The sequence below is a fragment of the Stegostoma tigrinum genome, chromosome 9 (genome assembly GCF_030684315.1).
Source record: "Stegostoma tigrinum isolate sSteTig4 chromosome 9, sSteTig4.hap1, whole genome shotgun sequence".
Lineage (NCBI taxonomy): Eukaryota > Metazoa > Chordata > Chondrichthyes > Orectolobiformes > Stegostomatidae > Stegostoma > Stegostoma tigrinum.
Genome location: NC_081362.1, coordinates 67,578,690 through 67,601,395, shown reverse-complemented (window position 1 = coordinate 67,601,395; position 22,706 = coordinate 67,578,690). Strand labels below are relative to the sequence as shown.

General features: G+C 40.7%; 1 protein-coding gene across 2 annotated transcripts in view; it reads left to right on the top strand.

Moving 5' to 3' along the window:
- Positions 1 to 22,706, top strand: part of thada (THADA armadillo repeat containing) — a 387,510-nt gene that overhangs the window by 244,756 nt on the left and 120,048 nt on the right. For both annotated transcript variants that reach the window (XM_048536483.2, XM_048536484.2), the window contains exon 29: positions 9,974 to 10,089. In XM_048536483.2, the coding sequence (XP_048392440.2) occupies positions 9,974 to 10,089 (116 nt within the window). The remainder of the gene's footprint in view (positions 1 to 9,973; positions 10,090 to 22,706) is intronic.

Below are 22,706 nucleotides of genomic sequence, written 5' to 3'. Positions count from 1 at the left end.
TTGATAAATTCTTGATCTCACAAGGAATTAAGGGCTGCAGGGAGAGTGCGGTAAGTGGAGTTGAAATGCCCATTAGCCATGATTAAATGGCGGAGTGGACTCGAAGGGCCGAATGGCCTTACTTCCACTCCTATGTCGTATGGTCTAATGGTCCCCATGTAGACTGATGCAAAATGTGTGTTTAACTCCTCTGCCATTTCCTTGTTCCCGATAACTGTCTATTCAGATTAATTGTCCAAGGCAGGGTGTCTTCCTTTGCTGGATTCTGAATGTATCTCTGTCTTTGGGGCTGTCACTGACTTTTGCTCTACTTGCTTTATTTTCAACGTAATATTTTCCTTGCATTCATTGGTTAGCCACGGTTGGTTTATCCCACTTTTAGATTCTTTGCTCCTTACTGGCTTTGTTTTTGCTAAGATTCACAAATTATCTCTTTAAATGCCTATCACTGCTTGCTTACTGACTTTCCTGCTAACCTATACACCAGTCCACTTTAGCTAATTCTACACTCATTTCACTGTAGCTCCCTTTATTTAAGTCAAATGACATTGTTTCTCACCCAAGTTTCTCACTCTCAAACTGGTTATTAAGTTCCATCATATTATCGTCACAACTTCCTAAGGAATCTTTTATTCTGAGGTAATTTATTAAACTTGCTTCACTACTCATTACCAGATACAAGAAAGCCTGTTCCCTGTTTGGCTGCATGGCATATGGCTCTGGAAAACTATCTCCTAAGGTATTGTATGAATTCATTGTCATACCTACTGTTCCCAATCTGAATAACCCATTCTTACAGAGATTAAAGTCATCCATAATTATTGCTGTATTCATTTTACATTGGCCTATTATTTGTTGATTTACAGTCTTTCCAGCAGATTAGCTACTATTTAGAGGTTTATGCACTACTCCCAACAATGTCTTCTATTCCTGTTTTTCAACCTCCGCCCATTAGGATTCTACATCATTCAAACCTGTCACAACTGTCCTCGTTTTATCTCTTATTAACACTGTTACACCACCACCTTTCCTTCCCTCCTGTCTTTCTGTAAGGTCAAACATCCCTGAATGTTAAGTTTCGAGGTTTGAGCTCTTCGTAATCATATCTGTAGTGGCTATGAAATCATATCCATTCACCTCGATTGCGTCTCAATTCATCTGCATATTCTGAATGCTTTGTGCACTAAGATACAAAGCCTCTAAGTTTGTTCTGTTATTGAATTTCCAAACACATTAATAATTTCCACTTGTGAGACATACTGCTCACACATTCTGTCCTTTTTTTTAAACTTTCTGGTAACAGTAAGCCCCAACAATAAACTATAATTCTGCCTCCTTCATTATCTTTGATTTTCTAATTTTCCATGCAGCTGAACCCACCCTCATTCTTCAGATGAAATAATGTTTGTTTTATATTGATTTTCGTCACCTTTGTGCAAAATTTCACAGCACACTTGGACAGTTCTCACTGCACTGAGCCAACATCCTGTTGAATATTGGCCTATACAGGCTCTTGATTAATGCCTCAATTTTAGAATTCCCATTATGGTTTTCAAATCTCTCCATTGTTTGCGCTCCCTATCTCTACAATCAACCCTTCCCCATAGAATTCCAAAATTTCACATTCCTTAGATTCTGGCATTTTGGAAATGCCTAATTTTAATCCCTATGCAATCAATATCTATATTTTCTGTTGTCAAGGTCCAATCTTGGAATTCTCTCCTCCTTTCCATCTCTCTATTTCACTTTTTTCTTTAAGCCATTTAATGAAAGAAGCAAGATTTTCTATAAGTTAAACCAAATAGAAATGGTGCAAATGTTGGAAATCTGAAATAATAACATTAAACCATACAAGTACTCATCAGGGAAGGCAGCACCTATGGAGTGATGAACAGTTAACATTTCAAGTTGACCTTTCTTTTGAATTGAAAGAAGTTTGTGATTTAACCCTAAGTGTTGAAGCAAGGAAATGGCCAGAGTGCAATTGGTAGAGAAGAGAAAAAATGGCAACAGGTCTGACATGCTGGACAGATTAACTAGACCAAAAGATTATGTTGTCAGGAAGAGAAGTTGGAAAATGGATGGATAAGAAAATGAATGATGGGCCCAAAGTGGGTGTAAATGGGCATAGCATTTTCTGTTCTTATTTTGTCAACTACCTGCTGTGGTTGAAATGACTAATTTTTAACAATTCCAAAAAAAGTACATAAGAATGTGACAGTACCAGAATTATGGAAAAATACTTTTGTAACATGTTAGACAGCCTTGGATTTTTAACTGTACATTTTTGTATATCTCAATATGGGTCACAAATTTAATTATAAATTGACCAATAAAAATAATTTCTCAACAAAACCCAGACATTCTCAACAAAAATACCCGTCAATAAAAGCTTATATTATTTAAAGTTCCCGATCCCCAGTCTCTGTCCCATTGTTACAATATACACAACTAATAGGATGCTTAAACTATTAGTCACATTTTCCCATGTCATGACAGAAGATTAGTGTTAGTTGAGAAATGTGAGGGTTAACTACTTTTACAGTTACATGTGATTAGATAATTGGCTGTTTAAAAGCACAAATTACTTTCAAAGGGTTTTTGCAAAGTAAAACTGCCCAGTCAAAAATACAGTGCGTTTGTGTAGTGGCAACAAACATGAGGAAATTCCTTTCACGTTGTCACTATCACTAAAAGGCCCATGAAAATGTATTTTCTACGGAGGGAAATAGAATATTATAACTTGGAACCTTACGAAACACAGTTGTGAAACTTGCTTGGAATCCTGTAAAATGAAACAGTTACTTCAGTGTTTTTCTTCTGCTTTTTATTTTTCAAAAAGATCTATTCATTTCATGACGACCTTTCTTTGATAGTTGTATTTATATGATTCTGACATTCTAATTATGCATTTTTTTTTGTGTGCCTCCAGCTCAGTCCTGTGTGCGGCATACTTTGGTCAGAGCTGTTGGTAAATTATTGGAGCCAAGTCCTTACCCACTATTTTCAAACTGTTGAGATCCTTTAATTTATTCCAAATCCTGGTTCAAAATAATAAATAGATTTATTAACATTCCTACAGCTCTGTTTGCTTTAATTATATGTACACTATAAATATTCACATTCCTGTGTGCTAAATTAGAACAACCCATGACTGTTCTGCTGTGACCCTGGTAAGTATTCTGACATCACTGTAGCTTGTACTTACCCCTGTGATCAGTTACAGAATTCACTGAGGGGGCATAGACATTTTAGAATTGCAATAAAGCACTCCAGTGTGCAAAATGATCACCATTTACAGGAAAATAAAAATAGGCACTCAACTATACCTACAATTAAAATTATTGGTGTTTTTTTAAAATTACTAGTTAACATTTATGTTTAACTCTGCTGAATGTTGTAATTTACATGATAAAGTTATTTTCTTGGCTCCTAGCCGTCTTTTAAAGCAATTTCTAGAAACGGGGAGCAGTAGTTCGTTGTTTGAACAGACTTTGAAAGTTGCCTTCCTTTACAGGCATCCCATTAATTCTTGTGAAAATGAAAAACTCGGAAAAATAAATGAATTGAAGTTTCAATTTAAGTTAACAGAGCCAGTGAAGGCAGTGCTGCCCACAGTGCAATATGTTGCTAAATGTATTTCAGCTGTAGCCCATCTGTCAAGGTGCTTGAAGCATAGCTCAAACAATATGTACTCAGAAAGCAATTGGCAGTTATACGTACTGAGATTTACATCAGTTTGTCAGTACTAAATCCAAAAACTCTGGGGTCACTCTTCATTTGTATATAGAGTCCAAATAAAATATCAGATATTGCTAAGCTGAATCATTGGAATGCATGTGGGAAGCAAGTGGTGTATTTTTAACAGAGAGTTCACTAAAGCCTCTTCTGGAAGCAGGGCATTAAAATCCAATAGCAACAGAAACTAATCCCATTGGGAAATTTATTTGAATTGGAGTTGTGTTTCTACTCCTTTTAGTGTAGTTCAAAATGGGCATGCAGGGGCTGATAACCCCAGTATGTTTTATGATGAAAGAGATCTGTGGGCGTACTAGTGAAATGCTAAGTAGATGTTATTTTGGATATACATTACAGGCATCTGCAATTATAAATGGCAGTGTTGTGTAAAGGGTCTGTCCTGAATTGACTTGAAATTTACAGTATATGCTTGCCTTGTCATTGTTATAATTCAGAATGGAGTAACAGGGATTGTAATTTTCTCAACATTTTGCAGAAGAGGTAACCACACAAACGAGATATTGGATTGCTGCGCTCTTCGCCGTGGGTGCTAATGTGTAGCGCTGTGTTCGTTGGATTAACTGAATGTGCACCTCATAAACATTTACAGTACAGAAATAGGCCATCTAGCCTAACATTCATGCCAGTCTCCAAAGATCTAACTACAGTAATCCCATTTTCCAGCTCCCCGCCCTTTACCCTGAAGGCTACGGCAACACAAATGAACGTCTAAATACTGTTTAAATGTTTCAAGAATTTCGGACTGAACCTCTCATTGAATTCCAGACTCCCACCACCTTCTGAGTGGGGGGAGAAAATTCTCTTCAACTCACTTCTTAGCCTTCCAACTCTTAAATCTTTGCCACTTGGCTATTGGAAGATGTATCTTTCTGTTCACTGAACTTGTGTGCCTCACAATCTAAAATTACTCTTTCACTTCCTGTTGAACCTTCACAGCTCCAAGAAAAGCAATGCCATCTTTCCCAGGCTTTGATCATAGCTCAGACCTGCAGCCCAGACAGCACCTTGGTAAAGCTCCTGTGTCCCTCTGTAATGCAATTACGTATTTCCTGTAATGTGATGACCATGTAGTTCTGTTAGCGTGCAGTTCTGGTCTTCACACTATATTCCCACTCGTATCGCCACAGACATGATTCTAGGTGAAGTGGAGATGAGAGATGTGTTCTTGGGAAAAACCTACAAAAATCATCCACAAAAGTCATCCTCCTCCTCTCTCTTCACAAAGCTTCCCTGTCTATGGACATCACTCCATTTCTAAACCTTGATTCAAAATAATTTGTAGGTTTATTTACATGTTTCTAGTTTTGTGTATGCTTTATTGATATGTGCATTATAAATACATTCATTCCTGCATCCTACCTTAGAACATCTTTGGACTGTTCCCCTCTGATACTTGGAAACATTCCATAGATTGTACCTACTTAGTTATTGTCTATAGAATTAACTGAGAGGCATATATATTTTCAAATTGCATGCTGTAGCCCCAGATGCATTATACCATGACAGCCCCGACCTTGTGCAAAATGGGGGCACTAAATCTTGTTGCCTCTCTATATGTATAATGCAGCTCTCCAAAAGACCTTCAACATCAGTTTATGTAACGAAACATTCCAAGTCACTCCACAGGCTCATTATAAATTAGGGTCTGACCATGAGCCACATGTCATTGGATCAGATTACCAAAATATTGTTCAAAGAGGCCTGTTTTAAAGAGTGCCTGAAAGGAGAAAATTGAGTTGGTCAGTTTGGAGGCGTGTGGAGAGCGTTTCAGGTCTTGGGATCTCAGCAACTGAAGGAGCAACTATAATTGAGAATATGGTAGAGGTCAAAAAATTAGAGGTAAGCAGATTTGTCAGTGTGTTGTAGGACTGGGAACATTACAGTTGTAGAAAGAGGCAAAACTGTGAAGGGATTTGGAAACAAGGATGAGACTTACATTCAAAGCCATGCTTGACCAGTCACTAGTGTAGTTCACAAGTACAGGGATGATAGAGGAAGAGGACTTCCTGCATGTTAGGACAGAGATAGCAGAGTTTCGGTTGACCTTATGTTTGTTGAGAATAGAATGTAGAAAGCTAAACAAGCTTAAAAGATAATCCAATACTTTTCCAAGGCAGAAGTAAGTTGAAAATGTCTCACTTGCACTTTGCTGTTTGGCTGTTTAATCAAAGCTCTTGGTGGGTCGCTTGTGCAGTTCAGGACCTGTTCACCGGTGATTGATTAGCTCATCAAATTTGCAGACCATGCTTGTGAAATGAGTGTCAAAACAGCCAGAAGAATAGTTCTGAGCCTTTTGGCAGACGCAGGTATGTCATCGCATGGCATGTCACAGAAATATGGGACAGTCTGGCCTACATCACAGCCAATACCTCTTCAAGGTTCTATAGCCCATTGGAGCCACAGAGTCCAAATTTGCAACTGATCTGCCTTGTTTGACTATACCGAAGTTTGTTTCTAATCTGAAATGACCTACCTGTGCAAGCGTTAATCAGACAGCCACTGTATATTTTTAGCATATTGAAAAGACAATTTTTTTTAAGTTTGTAACAGGCTTCTTCCACTGATGCAATAGTCATATTGCACGCACACAAAACAAGATCCTGGTCATACGTCCTATCCCCCCCTCAAAGCTGTCCTGATGAAGGATTAAGTTAAATTCTGGTGATGACCTCTATTCCTTCAAAAGTTGTTAATTTTGGAGGATAAAGCCTGGAGTTTTCAATTGGATTTAAAATGGGTTATCACCAACCTTAATGTCACATCAATTAAATCACCTGAACTTAAAGTTCATGCATACAGAAGGGAAACTGAAATACTTGGATTCAAATTGACCTGCTTGGTTTAGGTTTTATCTGCCAGTTGTTGTTATTTGTATGAACAAAGTGGACAACTTTCAACATTGGACACCATAACTATGAATGGTAGCGAGGAACACGTGATTTCTGACAAAGATTCTGTTGTACCCCATTCAAAAAAAAGTGTCTCATGACTGCATTACTTAACAGTTTAGGTGTGGTTCAAAACCTCAATTTGTGTACAGCTTAGCTTTGGAAACCTTTTGCCCAATAACATCAAATTGATTCCAACTTGGTAGTGTGAGTGACTTCATTTTTCTACATGGACTTGCATTTTTAAAAATTCCAAATACAGTAATTCCCAAGATCCTTTTTCCTTTCATTTTCAATTCCTGTAATATTAGATTCTGTTAATTATATTTAAAGCCATGTAATCTGATATTCTGCAAAGTTCAATAAGTTACTGCCAGCAGTGATGTGATCCTGTAGAACTAGATCCCACGAGCAAATTAACAAAGACTACCTTACAATTTTGCATAAACTAGCAAGGTATTGATGTGCCAACAGAAACCTCATAAACCACTGTTTGTTAACCTTTCCTTTGCCTAATACAGTCACCTCAGGAAGGCATTGGTATTTTGCTGAGATATGATTCCATGAGAATTGGGGATTTCAAGTACTTTGCCCCGCTGGCTAAGACAAAAATAGGGATTTTCTGCATTTCTTCTGTTTGATCCTTTTCAGAAATGAGCAGAATGGAACTTTGCATCCATCATATAGACATTTGTACCACCTTTCATAGGAATTTAAAAAATGAAAGAACTTGTATTTATTTGCCTTTCACAATTTCAATACTTTTGAAGTGTAATCAGTGTCATAAATGTAAACAATTAATGTGTGCACAGCAAAATTCTTCAATTTTATTTGGAACAGTGTATAACTCTAAGGTTAACTTATTTTTATGTTTAGGGTGGGAGGAGATGGTTTTCATTTCAATTTTTAAAAGCAGTTTTTCTAGGCTTTGTACCAGAGAGTCTGGAGACTAGTTTGTTTGAGTGCATTTTGAATGAAGTTTTGAAACCCCCTGCCATGAAAAAAAGTGGAGTTAGTAGAAAAATAAAAGCTGTGCTGTTGCCTTGTGATGGGGCCCAGAAACACACAAGACAGAAAAATCTTAAGGTATAGAAGTTGCCACCAGTGGCCTTGCCCTTTCTGGTTATGTTTCACCAGCCATAGATAATGTCAGAAGTCACATGACACTAGGTTATAGTCCAACAGGTTTATTTGAAATCACAGGCTTTCAGAGCAGTGTGCCATCATCGGGTGAAGTCCTGTCAAAGGAGCAGCGCTCTAAAGCTTGTGATTTCAAATAAACCTGGTGTCATACGACTTCTGATTTTGTTCATACTGTCGAACACTAGCACCTCCACATCATGGTAGTTATAGATAACAGTCAAGTATTGAGTTTAGGGTTGCAAAGGTACTTGGTTATACTATCTTTGTATTCATCTTCGTTCATTGTGGTCTTGCTATGCTTCCATTACTCAATTATACTGCTGTTTTGGTTTGTGCATCATGGCTAGATGTTTTTTCAAGAGAACCTTGATCTGAGCACTGGGATAAGTCCATATCTTATTTGGTAGTTGAAATGTGGGGCTGTTTTTCCCTGAGCTGCTGTTTCCTGATGTGTGCTGGTCAAGCTATCCCACCCCAACCCGTCCCCTCCCCTCTCGCTGCCTCACTTCGCCCCCACCCCACGCCACCCCACTCCATGGGCCATTACAGAGAGCAATTAATAGTTAACCTTGTTGCTGTAGATCTGGAATCACATGTCAGCCATGTTGGGCTTTTCCAACAATTGACAATGATTTCATGCTGATCCAGATTTTTTAAATTGAATTCAAATTCCACCATCTATCGTGGCAGGATTCGAAACCAAGTCCCCTGAACATCAGCTGATTTTCTGGATTAATAGACCAACGACAATACCACTAGGCCATCGCCTACCTGTTTAATGTGCATAATGTCCCAATCGTGTTGTACCTTCACGAGGTTAGCATCTTTATTTTGGGTATGCAAGTGGTGATGTTTCCATTTACCTGCTGCCTTTCTCTTTGTAAATGGTAGTGGTCATTGGTTTGGAAAGTTCTGTTTAAGGGTTCTTGTAAAATTTCTACAGTGCGTCTTGGTGGCACACACTGTGACTGACATTGGTAGTGGAGAATGTGAATGGTCCCAGGTAAGCGAGCTACTTTGTCCTAAATGATGTCAAACTTCTTGAGTGCTGTTGGAGCTGCATTCTTAAGGCAAGTGAGAAGTATTCCAGCACACTCTTGATTTTTTGCCTTTTAGATAATAGACAAGCACTGTAAACTCAGGAGGTGAGCTAATTGTTGAGGGGTTCTAGCTTCTAACCTAATCTTGTAGGCACAGTACTTAGTTGGTTTCTCCAGTTCTGCTTCTGATCAGTGTGCTAACGGCCAGCCAGTTTACTCTGAGCAGGGTTTTCCTTTGATTACTGTCACACCTGCTGCAGGCCCCATGCGACAGATTTTCTTTCTAAACTCTTAACTTGGCCATGCTTGATGATGGGTTTTGACATCAATCTGACAGGTACATTCTGTGTCCTTGCTACTATCAGTGTTATTTTTAAGTGATATTCATTATTTCTTTCAAGTGATATGCAGTGTGAAGGTGTAATCAGTAGGAGATAACCTTGCTCATATCTGTCCTAATACCATGAGACTGAAGCCTTGAGTGTGTCACTTCCTGATAGGTCTGTCTTAGTGGTGGAATGGGACAAGATGTGCCCAAGGATGGCGATAAGATTTGTACATTAGCTGAAAAATGATTGAATGGTATGGTTATGTCAGGCTAGTGCTTCAAGTTGTCTGTGGTTCACCTCACCAAACACTTACCAGGCAGACATTTTGCAGAATTGGCTGGATGGATTTTATTTTTGTTGTATCTGACGGCAAGGATGAAGCAATTGTTATATCTATCTTTGTTCATATGATACTCTTTCTAGCATTTGGATACAATTGAGTGGTTTTGTAGTCTACACTGTATTTCAGGGAACAGTTAAAAGTCACCCACTGGTTGTGAGCCTGCAGTTACAAGTTGGACAGTCCAGGTAAGATTGGCAGATTTCTTTCCCTGAAGGACGATTTACAGGGATATTACTTCCAAAATTAATAATTTAAATTAAAGGTTATCATAGTACCCTGTGTGGATTTCATTACCTATTGTAATTACCTTTAGCTGTAAACCACAGTCTTTTATGTGTCTTTCAAGTTGATTTTGAGAAAATGTTGAAGAGTTGTCACCTACTTGTCTGCTGCCCAGATTGGAATTGTAGTAAATTAAGCAAATGCTGTCAGTGGAGCCAATAACTTGTTGTTTTGCTTTCATTTATCCAGGCACTTCATTTACTGCGGTCTTACTTTGACACAAAACAAAGGATGAATTCAAGCCTTCCCCGGGAGTTACATGACATCATATCTTGTACCAGGGCCAAAATATGGTTGGCAACTCGGTAAGTTTGAATTTTATTCTAAGTCGTTCTAAATAAGGACTAGTTTAATAAGTTTTTTTTTTGAAGTGTTAGAATATTTAAATTCTCCTGTATTTTGTGGTGAATTCTCATATTTCTGTCCCAAGTATTGGCGGATTTAATGGTAGAATTTAATTTTTTCCTTTCATGGCTTTTATGCTAGTTGCCATGGTTTACACCCAAAATGGAAAGCTGTTTCTTTAGATCTTAGAGATAGTAGGAACCGCAGATGCTGGAGAACCTTTAGGAGAACAAGGTGTACAGCTGGATGAACACAGCAGGCCGAGCAGAAGGGCTGACGTTTTGGACCCAGACCCTTCTTCAGAAATAGGGAGGGGAAGGGGGTTCTGAAATAAATAGGGAGAGAGGGGGAGGTGGACAGAAGATGTATAGAGGAGAAGACAGGTGGAGAGGAGACAGACAGGTCAAAGAGGCAGAGATAGAGCGAATAAAGGTGAGTGTAGGTGGGGAGTTAGGGAGGAGCTAGGTCAGTCCAGGGAGGATGTACAGGTTAAGGGGGCGGGATGAGGTTAGTAGGTAGGAGATGGGTGTGGGGCTTGAGGTGGGAGGAGGGGATAGGTGGGAGGAAGGACAAGTTAGGGAGGTGGGGATGAGCTGGGCTGGTTTTGGGATGTGGAAGGGGAGGGGAGATTTTGAAGCTTGTGAAGTCCACATTGAGACCATTGAGCTGTAGGGTTCCCAAACGGAATATGAGCTGCTGTTCCTGCAACCTTTGGGTGGCATCGTTGTGGTACTGCAGGAGGCCCAGGGTTGACATGCCGCCTGACGAGTGGGAGGGGGAATTGAAATGGTTCATGACTGGGAGGTGCAGTTGTTTAGTGCGCCTCCCCGTCACTCCCTATTTATTTCAGAACTCCCTTCCCCTCCCCCATTTCTGAAGAAGGGTCCAGACCCGAAATATCAGCCTTCCTGCTCCTCTGATGCTGCTTGGCCTGCTGTGTTCATCCAGCTCTACACCTTATTATCTTTAAATCTTAAATCTTGTTAAGTTCTTGACAAAACTACCTGCATCAGATTTCACTATTAAGATAAATTAATATGTATTCAATCACTGCCAACACCCATTGGAAGTTATTTTTAGAATTTTGATTCTTCTTTTACCTCAGCACTGACAACAAATTGCAATTATGTAGCACTGTGAATGAAGTAAAACCTCCCACGACATTTTGCAGGAACAATTATCAAACAAACTTTGATGCTGAGCTACTTGAGATATCAAGATAAATGAGCAAGGGTTTATTCAAACAAATAGGCTTTAAGGAGGAGAAGTAGCCCTGGAAACATTCAGGGAGGAAATGCCAGGGATCAGGGCCCAGGTAGCTGCTGATAGCCTGGCTGCCCTTGGTGGAGTTAAAGAAAATCAGGAATGTGGAAGAGGCCAGAATTGAAAGTCACAGAGGGTTGTATGACTTGAGATTAAATAAATAGGGATGGGAAAAGCCGTAGAGAGATTTGAAAACAAGGAAGAAAATTTTAAAATTATGAAGGGAGCTACTATAAGTCCATAAGACATTGGAGTAGAAATAGACCATTCAGCCCATCGAGTCTGTTATGTCATTCCATGCGACCATGTCTGATCTGATAATCCTCAACTCCACTTTCTTTCCTATTCCCCTTAACCCTTGATTCTTACTGATTAAAAATTTGTCTGACTGAGCCTTGGATATCCTTATGAAACAGCCTCAACAACTCTGCAGTAAAGGATTCCCCAGATGTCTGAGAGAATAAATGCCTCCTCATCAGTTTTAAATGGGTGACCCCCAATTCTGAGATTATGTCCTCTGGACTGTCACAAGGGGAAACAACTTTTCTGCATCTACCCTAAGAATTTTTTGTGTTTCAGTAAAGCGGTGTCTCATTCTTCTGAACTTAAATATTACAGCCTATTCGGCTTTTTTTCATAAGAATATTCACTGTAGGTTAATGAGCACAGAAAATATGTCAAAGAGGCTTGGCGCAAGGTCTTGTAATAGAGGTTTGGACATCAAATGTGCAGAAGATGAAATGTGGGAGGTCAGGCATGAGAATGTTGGTATTGTAACTAGAGAATGAAAGGCACAGATGAGGGTTCAAGCAACAGGTCAGTTAAGGCAGGTAGATGAAATGGTCAATTTTTTAAGAATTGTTTAATATTTCAATACCAAGTCCAGTTTTTTTAATCCATCCACATTTTTAAAAAAAGAAACAATTTTCTTGAGAATAAAATCTGTTTAAAAATAAGTAAAAATAAGTACCTTCATTAAAAAAAGGTTTTTCTTATAGAGGCAATTGGAATATAATTATGCAGAAAGTTCATATTTACATGAACTAAACTTAAATTACTGCTGCAAGCTGTTGTTTGATTTTGCCCTTAATAGCAAGCAACATATATTTACAGAAGGGTGTTTTGCTGATTTTCCACAGCATATGTATTTTCATCACATTATGGTGGATATTGCTACATTTTGCTGTTTAAATTGTGCATTTTTTGATAGTCCATTCTATTAGTCAGATTTCCAACTATGCTCTGTTTCTATTTTTATATGTATTCAATGCCAATGTTTTAATTTACATTGTTAACCTAATGCTGGGCATGTGCCAAGATACTTGGACCTCCAAGTGTTTTTGATAATACGACAAGTGAAGTGAGCAGAACGGGCAGCCCTCCGCTCCCTCCGCTCCAACCCCAACCTCATCATCAAACCAGCAGACAAGGGAGGCACAGTGGTATTATGGCGCACTGACCTCTACATCGCCAAGGTCAAACGCCAACTCTCCGACACCACCTCCTATCGCCCCCTCGATCATGACCCCACCCCCGAGCACCAAACCATCATCTCCAGTACCATGCATGACCTCATCACCTCAGGGGACCTCCCACCCACAGCCTCCAACCTTATTGCTCCCCAACCCTGCACGGCTCGTTTCTATTTCCTTTCCAAAATCCAAAAACCTGCCTGCTCTGGTCGACCTATTGTCTCAGCCTGTTCCTGCCCCACCGAACTCATCTCCACCTTCTGGACTCCATTTTCTCCCCTTTGGTCCAGGAACTCACCACCCATGCCCTCCACCTCCTCCAGAACTTCCAATTCCCTGGCCCCCAGCACCTCCTTTTCACCATGGACATCCAGTCCCTATACAACTGTATTCCTCATGCAGATGGCCTCAAGGCCCTCCGCTTCTTCCTGTCCCGCAGGCCCGACCAGTCTCCCTCCACCGACACCCTGATCCGCCTGGCCGAACTCGTCCTCACCCTCAACAACTTCTCTTTTAATTCCGCCCACTTCCTACAGACAAAGGGGGTGCCATGGGTACCCGCATGGGCCCAAGCTATGCCTGCCTCTTTGTAGGTTACGTGAAATAGTCCTTCTTCCACACCTACACAGGCCCCAAACCCCAACCTCTTCCTCCGTTACATTGATGACTGTATCGGCGCCGTCTCTTGCTCCCAAGAGGTGCTTGAACAGTTCATCCACTTCACCAACACCTTCCACCCCAACCTCAAGTTCAGCTGGGCCATCTCCAACACATCCCTCACCTTCCTGGACCTCCCAGCCTCCATCTCAGGTAACCAGCTCGAAACTGATGCCCATTTCAAGCCCACCGACTCCCACAGCTACCTAGAATACACCTCCTCCCACCCACCCTCCTGCAAAAATTCCATCTCCTATTCCCAATTCCTCTGCCTCCGCTGCATCTGCTCCCAGGATGAGGCATTCCACTCCCGCACATCCCATATGTCCCCGTTCTTCAAGGACCACAACTTGCCCCCTGCAGTAGTCGAGAATGCCCTTGACCGCGTCTCCCGCATTTTCCTCAACACATCCCTCACACCCCGCCCCGCCACATCCGCCCCAAGAGGATCCCCCTCATCCTCACATACCACCCCACCACCCTCCGGACACAACACATCATCCTCCAACACTTCTGCCATCTACAATCCGACCCCAACACCCAAGACATTTTTCCATCCCCACCCTTGTCTGCCTTCTGAAGAGACCACTCTCTCCGTGACTCCCTTGTCCGCTCCACACTCCCCTCCAACCCCACCACAGCCGGCACCTTCCCCTGCAACCGCACGAAGTGCTACACTTGCCCCCACACCTCCTCCCTCACCCCCATCTCAGGCCCGAAGATGACTTTCCATATTAAGCAGATGTTCACCTGCACATCTGCCAATGTGGTATACTGTAGCCACTGTACCCGGTGTGTCTACCTCTACATTGAGGAAACCAAGCAGAGGCTTGGGGACCGCTTTGCAGAACACCTCCGCTCAGTTCGCAATAAACAGCTGCACCTCCCAGTTGCAAACCATTATAACTCCCCCTCCCATTCCTTAGATGACATGTCCATCATGGGCCTCCTGCAGTGCCACAATGATGCCACCTGAAGGTTGCAGGAACAGCAACTCGTATTCCGCTTGGGAACCCTGCAGCCCAATGGCATCAATGTGGACTTCACAAGCTTCAAAATCTCCCCTTCCCCCACTGCATCCCAAAAATCAGCCCAGCTTGTCCCCGCCTCCCTAACCTGTTCTTCCTCTCACCCATCCCTTCCTCCCACCTCAAGCTCCACGCCCATCTCCTAGCTACTAACCTCATCCCGCCTCCTTGACCTGTCCATCTTCCCTGGACTGACATATCCCCTCCCTACCTCTCCACCTATCTTCTTTTCTCTCCATCTTCGGTCCGCCTCTCCCTCTCTCCCTATTTATTTCAGAACCCTCTCCCCATCCCCCTCTCTGATGAAGAGTCTAGGCCCGAAACGTCAGCTTTTGTGCTCCTGAGATGCTGCTTGGCCTGCTGTGTTCATCCAGCTCCGCACTTTGTGAACTTTTGACATGTTGTGGAGAGAAAATTAAATATGTAAAAATCCGAAGACAGCTTTTATATCTTATTTAGTGAGTTCAGATATTGAATTTTGAACATTGTAAAACTGAAGTGTAATTAGTATAAAACTGAAGTATGATTAAAATGCTCAGTTAGTTTTGTTTCCAAATTTAAGTTTATTTTAATGTGTAGCAAGTAATAACATTTTTATTTTCATGAAGCATGACTTTTTGTATCAATAGACAACTCCCAAACTGGTGCTTATAACCAGGATCCTACTTAGTTGTAAAGTCACAGTAATAATTTGAAACCAATTCCGAAGGTTGCGAATATACAACTCGGCAAATTCTTACATGGCGTCATATTTTAAAAAAGTCATCCTGACCTTTTAAATTTCCTGTTCTGGATCAAAGCTTATTCTGAATCTGAAGGCAAGTAAAAATGTGTTTAGTGCAGTAGAGTGTGCCAGAATGTTCAAAGTGTGACCTTTGGTGCCATTTTACTAACTGTGCAGATTCAACTTCAGTTCAATGCAAGTGCAAGTAATTTGTTGGAAAACTGTAGGAAACATCTGTCTCCTATCACTTGTAGCCTTTGGCATCTCTGTATATTATTTTTGGATTGTGAATTCATGTTATCAAACTTCTCTTTACATTGGAATATAATTCATACAAGTGTTCTGTCCTGGCCTATCTTATCAAAGATTAATCCTAGTGCTGTTCATTTTGTAAAGGAAACTTGGAATTTATATGCCTTCAGATGGGCCAGACTGTACTTTGTGCATTTAAATCTGTTGCATATAGTTGAATCAGGAAAATGTTTGCATAATACAACATCATACTGCAGTAATAAATTGGAAAAAATGTTCTTCCACTAGATCAAATGCACATGTAGAGAGAAAATATATCACTGATTTTAGGCCCAGATAAACAAGAGGGAGGATCTCCTAGAGACTTAAAAAATTCTTACAAAGATAGTAGGAACTGCCAATGTTGGTGAATCTGAGATAACATGCTGTGAGGCTGGATGAACACAGGAGGCCAAGCAGCATCAGAGGGCAGGAAAGTTGATGTTTTGGGTCCACACCCTTCTTCAGAAGAAGGATCTTGACCTGAAACATCAACTTATAAAATTCTAACAGGACTGGACAGGGAGGATGTTCTCAATGGTGGGTGGGTCCAGGACCAGAACCAGAACCAGTATGAGGATTCAGGATAGATCATTTAGAATGGAAATAAGGAGATGTTTCTTCATTCAAAGAATGGAGAGCCTGTGGAATTCATTACCACGGGAAGTAGTTGATGCCAAAACATTGAATGTAATCAAGAGGCAAATAGATATAGCATTTGGGCTAAATGGGATCAGAGGTTTTGGGGAGAAAGCAGGATTAAGCTATTGAGTTGGACGAGCAGCCATATTCATGAAGAATGGCGGAGCAGGCTCGAAAGGCTGAATGGCCTCCTCCTGCTCCTATCTTCTATGTTTCTGTGTAACACCCCACCACCAGTTCTGTAACTACAATATTTAGGCTCTATCGCTAAATGTATAACTTTAGGCTCAATGTTTTCTACCCAGGCAGGCAGCACCATTCCAGAAGGAGTTTGTACATCTTTATGAATGCGTGACTAGGAGACCTGACCTTGTGAAAGAATTATTTTAGCAAGTGGTTTTTTTTTTAACAGTTAGCGAGAATTTGCTAACTTTGACTTTGTATGATTGATAACTTGAAATGGTTATGTAATAAATCGTTCTTTCTGTGGTTTCTTTTATCAATGATGCAGGACTCCTTGCAAAAGATTAAGAGATGTGAAGTGTTTGAAGATATTCTGGTTTTGATAGTTTAATGATCTTTCAGATGCTTTTATGGAGTTGGGGGAACTTATTTTGGAAACAGGATTTGTGAATATGTGTTTTTATTTTTATCAACAATTCCACTTATCCCTGCGTTACTATATGGCTCACTGGTTCTCAGTGAAGTGTTTTGCTTGGTCAAAGTATGCAAGGACCATGAGTTGCAATGTAGGATGAGTAACTTTGGAGATGAATGGCAGTGTGAGTTTGCATAGAGATTGATGGAAGGGGCTTGGGTAAGACCTTTTGAATTTACCATTCAAAGATTCCTAAATCCAGACCACATCTCACTATTTTCTAAATATTATTAATAGGAAGACAAAAGTATGATTGTAAAAATATAAGCACCAATTGTGAAAAAGTCATTTTAGCTCATTATTTTTATGGCCCTAACCTTCCTGTTTAATTTCCTGAAGCAATATTCTGCATTAACATTCTTTCATTTTGAAGGTAAGTAAACACATTTCCAGAATATTTATATATCACCCACAGCTGTACCCAAATACAGCAGTTTGGGAAGGGATTTGCGAGAAATTAAATTTAATGAGACATTGAAACCCTCCTCCTTTCATTTGCGTGGTCCAAACCACCACTTACTCTGTCTCCAAGATGATGATTTAGTTCATCAGCTGGGCTATAGCATTTGTGGGGAGATGGAGATGGGGTATAGTTGGCTGCCAACAATGCAATATTGTAATGACAATGGAAGTGTAATATCATGAGCTCTGTATTTTTAAGAGGATCCAAATGAAGTGAGGTTAAGATGCAAATGTAGTACTTCTACCTGTCATGGAGGAAAACTCTTTGATCTCAGGCTATTTATGAATTAAGGGATGAGAAGAGATAGATGCGGGGCTGGATTTAATTCACAGCTGGCAGTTTGAAGGCCAATTCGGGGGGTTTGGAGGAGGCCACTCCTCAATCCAGGGGGAAGCCTTCCTGTAACCTTCTTGCCTGCTCCTGCCATCTTCATAATTATTTCAACAGCATGGATGGTGTTAAGCAGACTGGCCACTAGTGGAGCAGTTGAGACCTTTAAGTGGGAAATTATATCCCCTTTTAAAGCCTCACCTTGCCACAAACAGCATTTAAACCAAAGCCAGCAAAACCCATGATAGACATTTAGCCCAGCAGGTTTCTCTGCACTTCCCCTATTTATCAGACCCCTTTATGTCCATCAGAGGCTGCTATGAAATTTTAGAGTGATAGATTTTTACAGCACACAAAGAAGCCCATTAAATCTGCACAGGTCATCAAATACCTATTTATTCAAGTTTCCACTTTTTAGCACTGAGTCCAAAGCCTTATTATGCTAAGGTATTTCACGTGTCAACTTCAATTCTTTTTAAATGTAACAGTCCCTGCCTCTGCCACCCTTTCAGACAGTGAATCTAGACACCAACATCTTCCAGATGAAAAGATTCTTCCTCAGCTCTGTTGTCTGGGTGGCTAGCTTGTGAGTAGAGTTATGTCAACACTGTGAATTCAATTCATGTACCAGCTGACATTACCATTGAAGGAATTTATTACCTAACCTCCCCTTGCCTCAGGTGTGGTGACCCTCAGGTTAAACCACAACCAGTTGTTTCTCTTTCTGTAATGAGAGAGCAGCCTTGTGGTCAGATCGTGTCTTAACATATTAAAATTGTTCTTCCCCCAATTCAGAACCTGAAGGTGATGTTGTTGGTGTGATGTACCTAGATGTCCAGAAGGCATTTGATACAGTGCGACATAAGAGACTCGCGAAAAAGGTTATAGCATGTTGTATAAAAGGAACAGTGACAATGTGGTCACAAAATTGGCTCTATGGCAGGAAACCGAGTGTAATGCTCAATGGATATTTTTGATTGGAGAAAGGTTGGTAGTGGCGTTCCCAGGGGTTGGTATTGAGACCCTTATTTTTCCTGCTATATATTAATGATCTGGATCTTGGTGTGCAGGGGACAATTTCAAAGTTTGCAGATGACACTATATTTGGAAGAATTATAAACTGAAGAGGTTACTTTGGAACTCCAAAAGGGCACTAACAAGCTGGTGCACAGCTCAGATAGGTGGCAAGATAGTGTAAAATAGGGACTACAATTCGAAATTGGGTGCTAGAGCAGGGAGACCTGAGTATAGAACATAGAACATTACAGCACGGTACAGGTCCTTCGGCCTTCGATGTTGTGCCGACCTGTCATACTGATGTGAAACCCACATAACCTACACTATTCCATGTACATCCATATGCTTGTCCAATGACAACATAAATGCAGTCAAAGTTGGCGAATCTACTACAGTTGCAGGCAAAGCGTTCCATTCCCTTACTACTCTCTGAGTAAAGAAACTACCTCTGACATCTGTCCTATATCTTTCACCCTTCAATTTAAAGCTATGCCCCCTTGTGCTCGCCGTCACCATCCTAGAAAAAGGGTCTCCCTATCCATCCTGTCTAACCTTCTGATTATTTTATATCTGACATTTTATATGTCTCAATTAAGTCACCTCTCAACCTTCTTCTCTCTAACGAAAATAGCCTCAAGTCCCTCAGCCTTTCCTCGTAAGACCTTCCCTCCATACCAGGCAACATCCTAGTAAATCTCCTCTGCACCCTTTCCAAAGCTTCCACATCCTTCTTATAATGCGGTGACCAGAACTGTACGTAATACTCCAAGTGCGGCCGCACCAGAGTTTTGTACAGCTGCAGCATAACCTCATGGTCCTGGAACTCGATCCCTCTATTAATAAAAGCTAAAACACTCTTTGCCTTCTTAACAACCCTGTCATCTATGTATATATGTGCATCGAGCATTGAAGGTCCCTAGACAGGTAGAGAGAGCAGTTAATGCATATGGTGCTCTCGGCTTTGTTAATAAGGGCATTTTCTCCATGCTTTTGTACTCAATGTTAAGCATATACAAGACGCTGTTAGACGTCAGTTGGAGTATTGTGTACAGTTGTGCATGCCAGATTATAGGAAAGAGGTGAATTCTTTTGACAAGAATCAGATCAGTTGTGAGGGTGGATTGGGGAGTGTAAGGCGGTTCTCCATGGAGAGAAAATGTCTGAGAAAAGATTCCATAGAGGTTATAAAATTCATGAGTTGGCTAGATAGAGTAGATAAGGAGAAGCTTTTCCTACTCATTAAGGATTCGGAGTGTATAGATTTAAAGTGATGTTCAAATGAAACATGGGTGTACAGGCCTTTTCACAGAATGAGTAATTAGCATACAGAATGCACTGCCTGGGAATGTGATGGAAACAGGTTCAGTTAAGGCATTCAAGAAGGCATTGGATGATTACTTGGATAGAAATAGAGCGCAGCAAAAAACCAGAGATTGAAACTAGGCAATAGAATTGGTGAAGGCACGATGGGCCAAATGGCCACCTCCTGTGTTAAAACAACTTTGAGATTCTTATTTCAATTTACCTTTATTCTTTGTCATGAGTACCTTGTATCTTACTGAGTTATGGTCACTATCACTGAAATTCTCCCCCACTTCTACCACTTGTCAGTCTTCACTCCCAAAAATTAGGTGCAGCGCCATCCTCTCTCTAGTAGGACTTTGTTCTTGCTCACTTTTAAAAACTTTTCTGGATACATTGTTAGAATTTCGCTTGCCCTAAGCCTTTTACACTTTATTTGTTGCAGTTAATATTAGTGGAGTTGCATATTGCTCCCATTACTACCCTTTTTTTCACACTTCAAAATTTCTCTAAAATCTGCCCTTCTATTTCTCCGTGACGATTTGGGAGTAATTTGAGTACCATTCATGTGATCTTATCTTCTATCCATATGGCCTCAATTTAGGAACCTTCTAAGATAGTGTAGCTTCTTTTTGCAGTAATTGACTCCTTGATAAATATTGCAACACATCCTCCTCTTTTACAAGATCCTATGTACCAGAATATTGAGCCCTTCGCTCTATATATCTGTAATAGCAATGATATCTTTTCTCCGTGTGGTAATTTGCTCTCTCAACTTATATTCCTTACTCAAGACTCCTTGCACAAAAATAAATTAAATTTAACACTTTATTAATGCCTCAACTCACCTTACTAATATTCAGGCACCTATCTTACCAAACTCACCAAATAAGTTCAAATATCAGGAAAAGTTGACCAGGAAAGCAAAGCGAGCATCTGGTGGATTTAGCTCACAACTTGCTGTAAACCACCAGCACCACCACCATGTTTTAAACTGGGCACCAACTTCTTGGGTCAAGCCTTATGAGCTGTGACCACCGAGCTGCATCAACAGATATTGGGATCTTAACTTTTGTCATCCTCTATGAACTCTAATGAAATATATTTCTGACCTATTTTCAAGATTCTTCTGCAATTCAATACTGCACCACAACTATTATTATAATGTTGTAGCTGGGACACTGAGTACTCAGGGACACAGACTCAGATCATGGACTAGACCAGGCTGTATCTCTGGGATTTTGACCACTCTTAAAGCACTCACTCACTTTGAACCTACCTGAATGCTGACAGCACCCGTAGCTTACATTGCTTTGTCTTGCCTTTTCATGCTTTGTCCCCTCAGCTAGAAATACCATGCTTTTATTTCTGCTGGCTTACCTCACTGTTGGATATAGAAACAGGACCAGAAAAGTTGCCATAGTTGTCAGCAGGCCTTTGCTTTGGTGTTCCTGGGGCAGTAAGTCAAGGTCAGCCTCTGATACCAGTCGAGGCGTCCTTGGACCAGGCTTGCATGGTATGGTATCCAAGCCTCCTCTAATAGTTCTTGGGGTGGAGAAAGTCCTGTGTTGGCACCGTCCTGTCCAACTGAGCCTCCAGTACCCTGCCCGCAAAATGAAGAACCCCAGATTCATGTCTGGCACATCTGGGGAAAATGTCAACATCTGTCCAGGGTAATTCCAGCGCGACATGCACGTCCACGTCCACGACGTGGGTTGCCGGTGAACTCTGACACAGGTAGTGAGTGACATGTTTGTCCTAGGAACTACACTTGGTAAGATGGGGTGGAAATCAAATATGACAGACACCAAAAGGGCTGTGGTGGAAAATTAATGAGACATGTTTGGTAAGATATAGCAAGTGAACTCTCTGGTCCTTGCGGCGAGAAACCTTCCAATTCACACTTAACAAAAGAAATGTGAATTTCAGCGTTGAGTCCCAAGTCCATAGACAGCTATCTCGAATGAGAATCTTAGTTAAACAGATGCACTTGACAACTTTGCTACAGTGCACTGATACAATGCGTTTTCATGTCTATGTCTATGTCATATGCATATGGAAATTATTTTCTTTTTAATTGTCGGCATTTGAAGTTTCAAGTGAAGCAACTGAAGAATAGGACTCAAAGTGAATCTAAAATGGAACTTGCAATATAACCCTGTGAAGTTGTTTTCATACTCATATTGGACAGGAGATTCCACTGATTTTGTTTTTCTTTTCTAAATTATTTTTCTAGCATGCTAGTTCAATTCAGTAGATCTATTCAGTTTTGTCACTTGTAATTGACTTTTCCTATCCATTGTTGCTTTTTTCACATGGTGCTTATGCACATAAAAGGCTTACTTTGTACATTGGCCAAAGCCACGAAATGTTCTATGTGACTGCAACTGTGGTATGTTATCCTTTCACCTGATTCGCTACACCTCTCCCAGAAAATTATAACTAAAGTTAAGACACAAACATTACTATAAATAGCAACACATATCTATGCATGAAGGATAGTAGCTAGAGGTATTTAAAAAGTACTAGGCCCACACAGACATTTACAAAAATAATTGTATTATACAGTGTATGCTGGGAGGGGGGGAGATGGAATACACAGCCAAAAGTTTGCAAGTGCCTAATCACTGCCTGTTGTTCATCAATATTTTTGCCTCGGTGCTTCCCAAAATTTTTCCCTCAGTGACCTCACTTTAAGGCTTGAAAGTTATTGTGACTCCACAATAATAT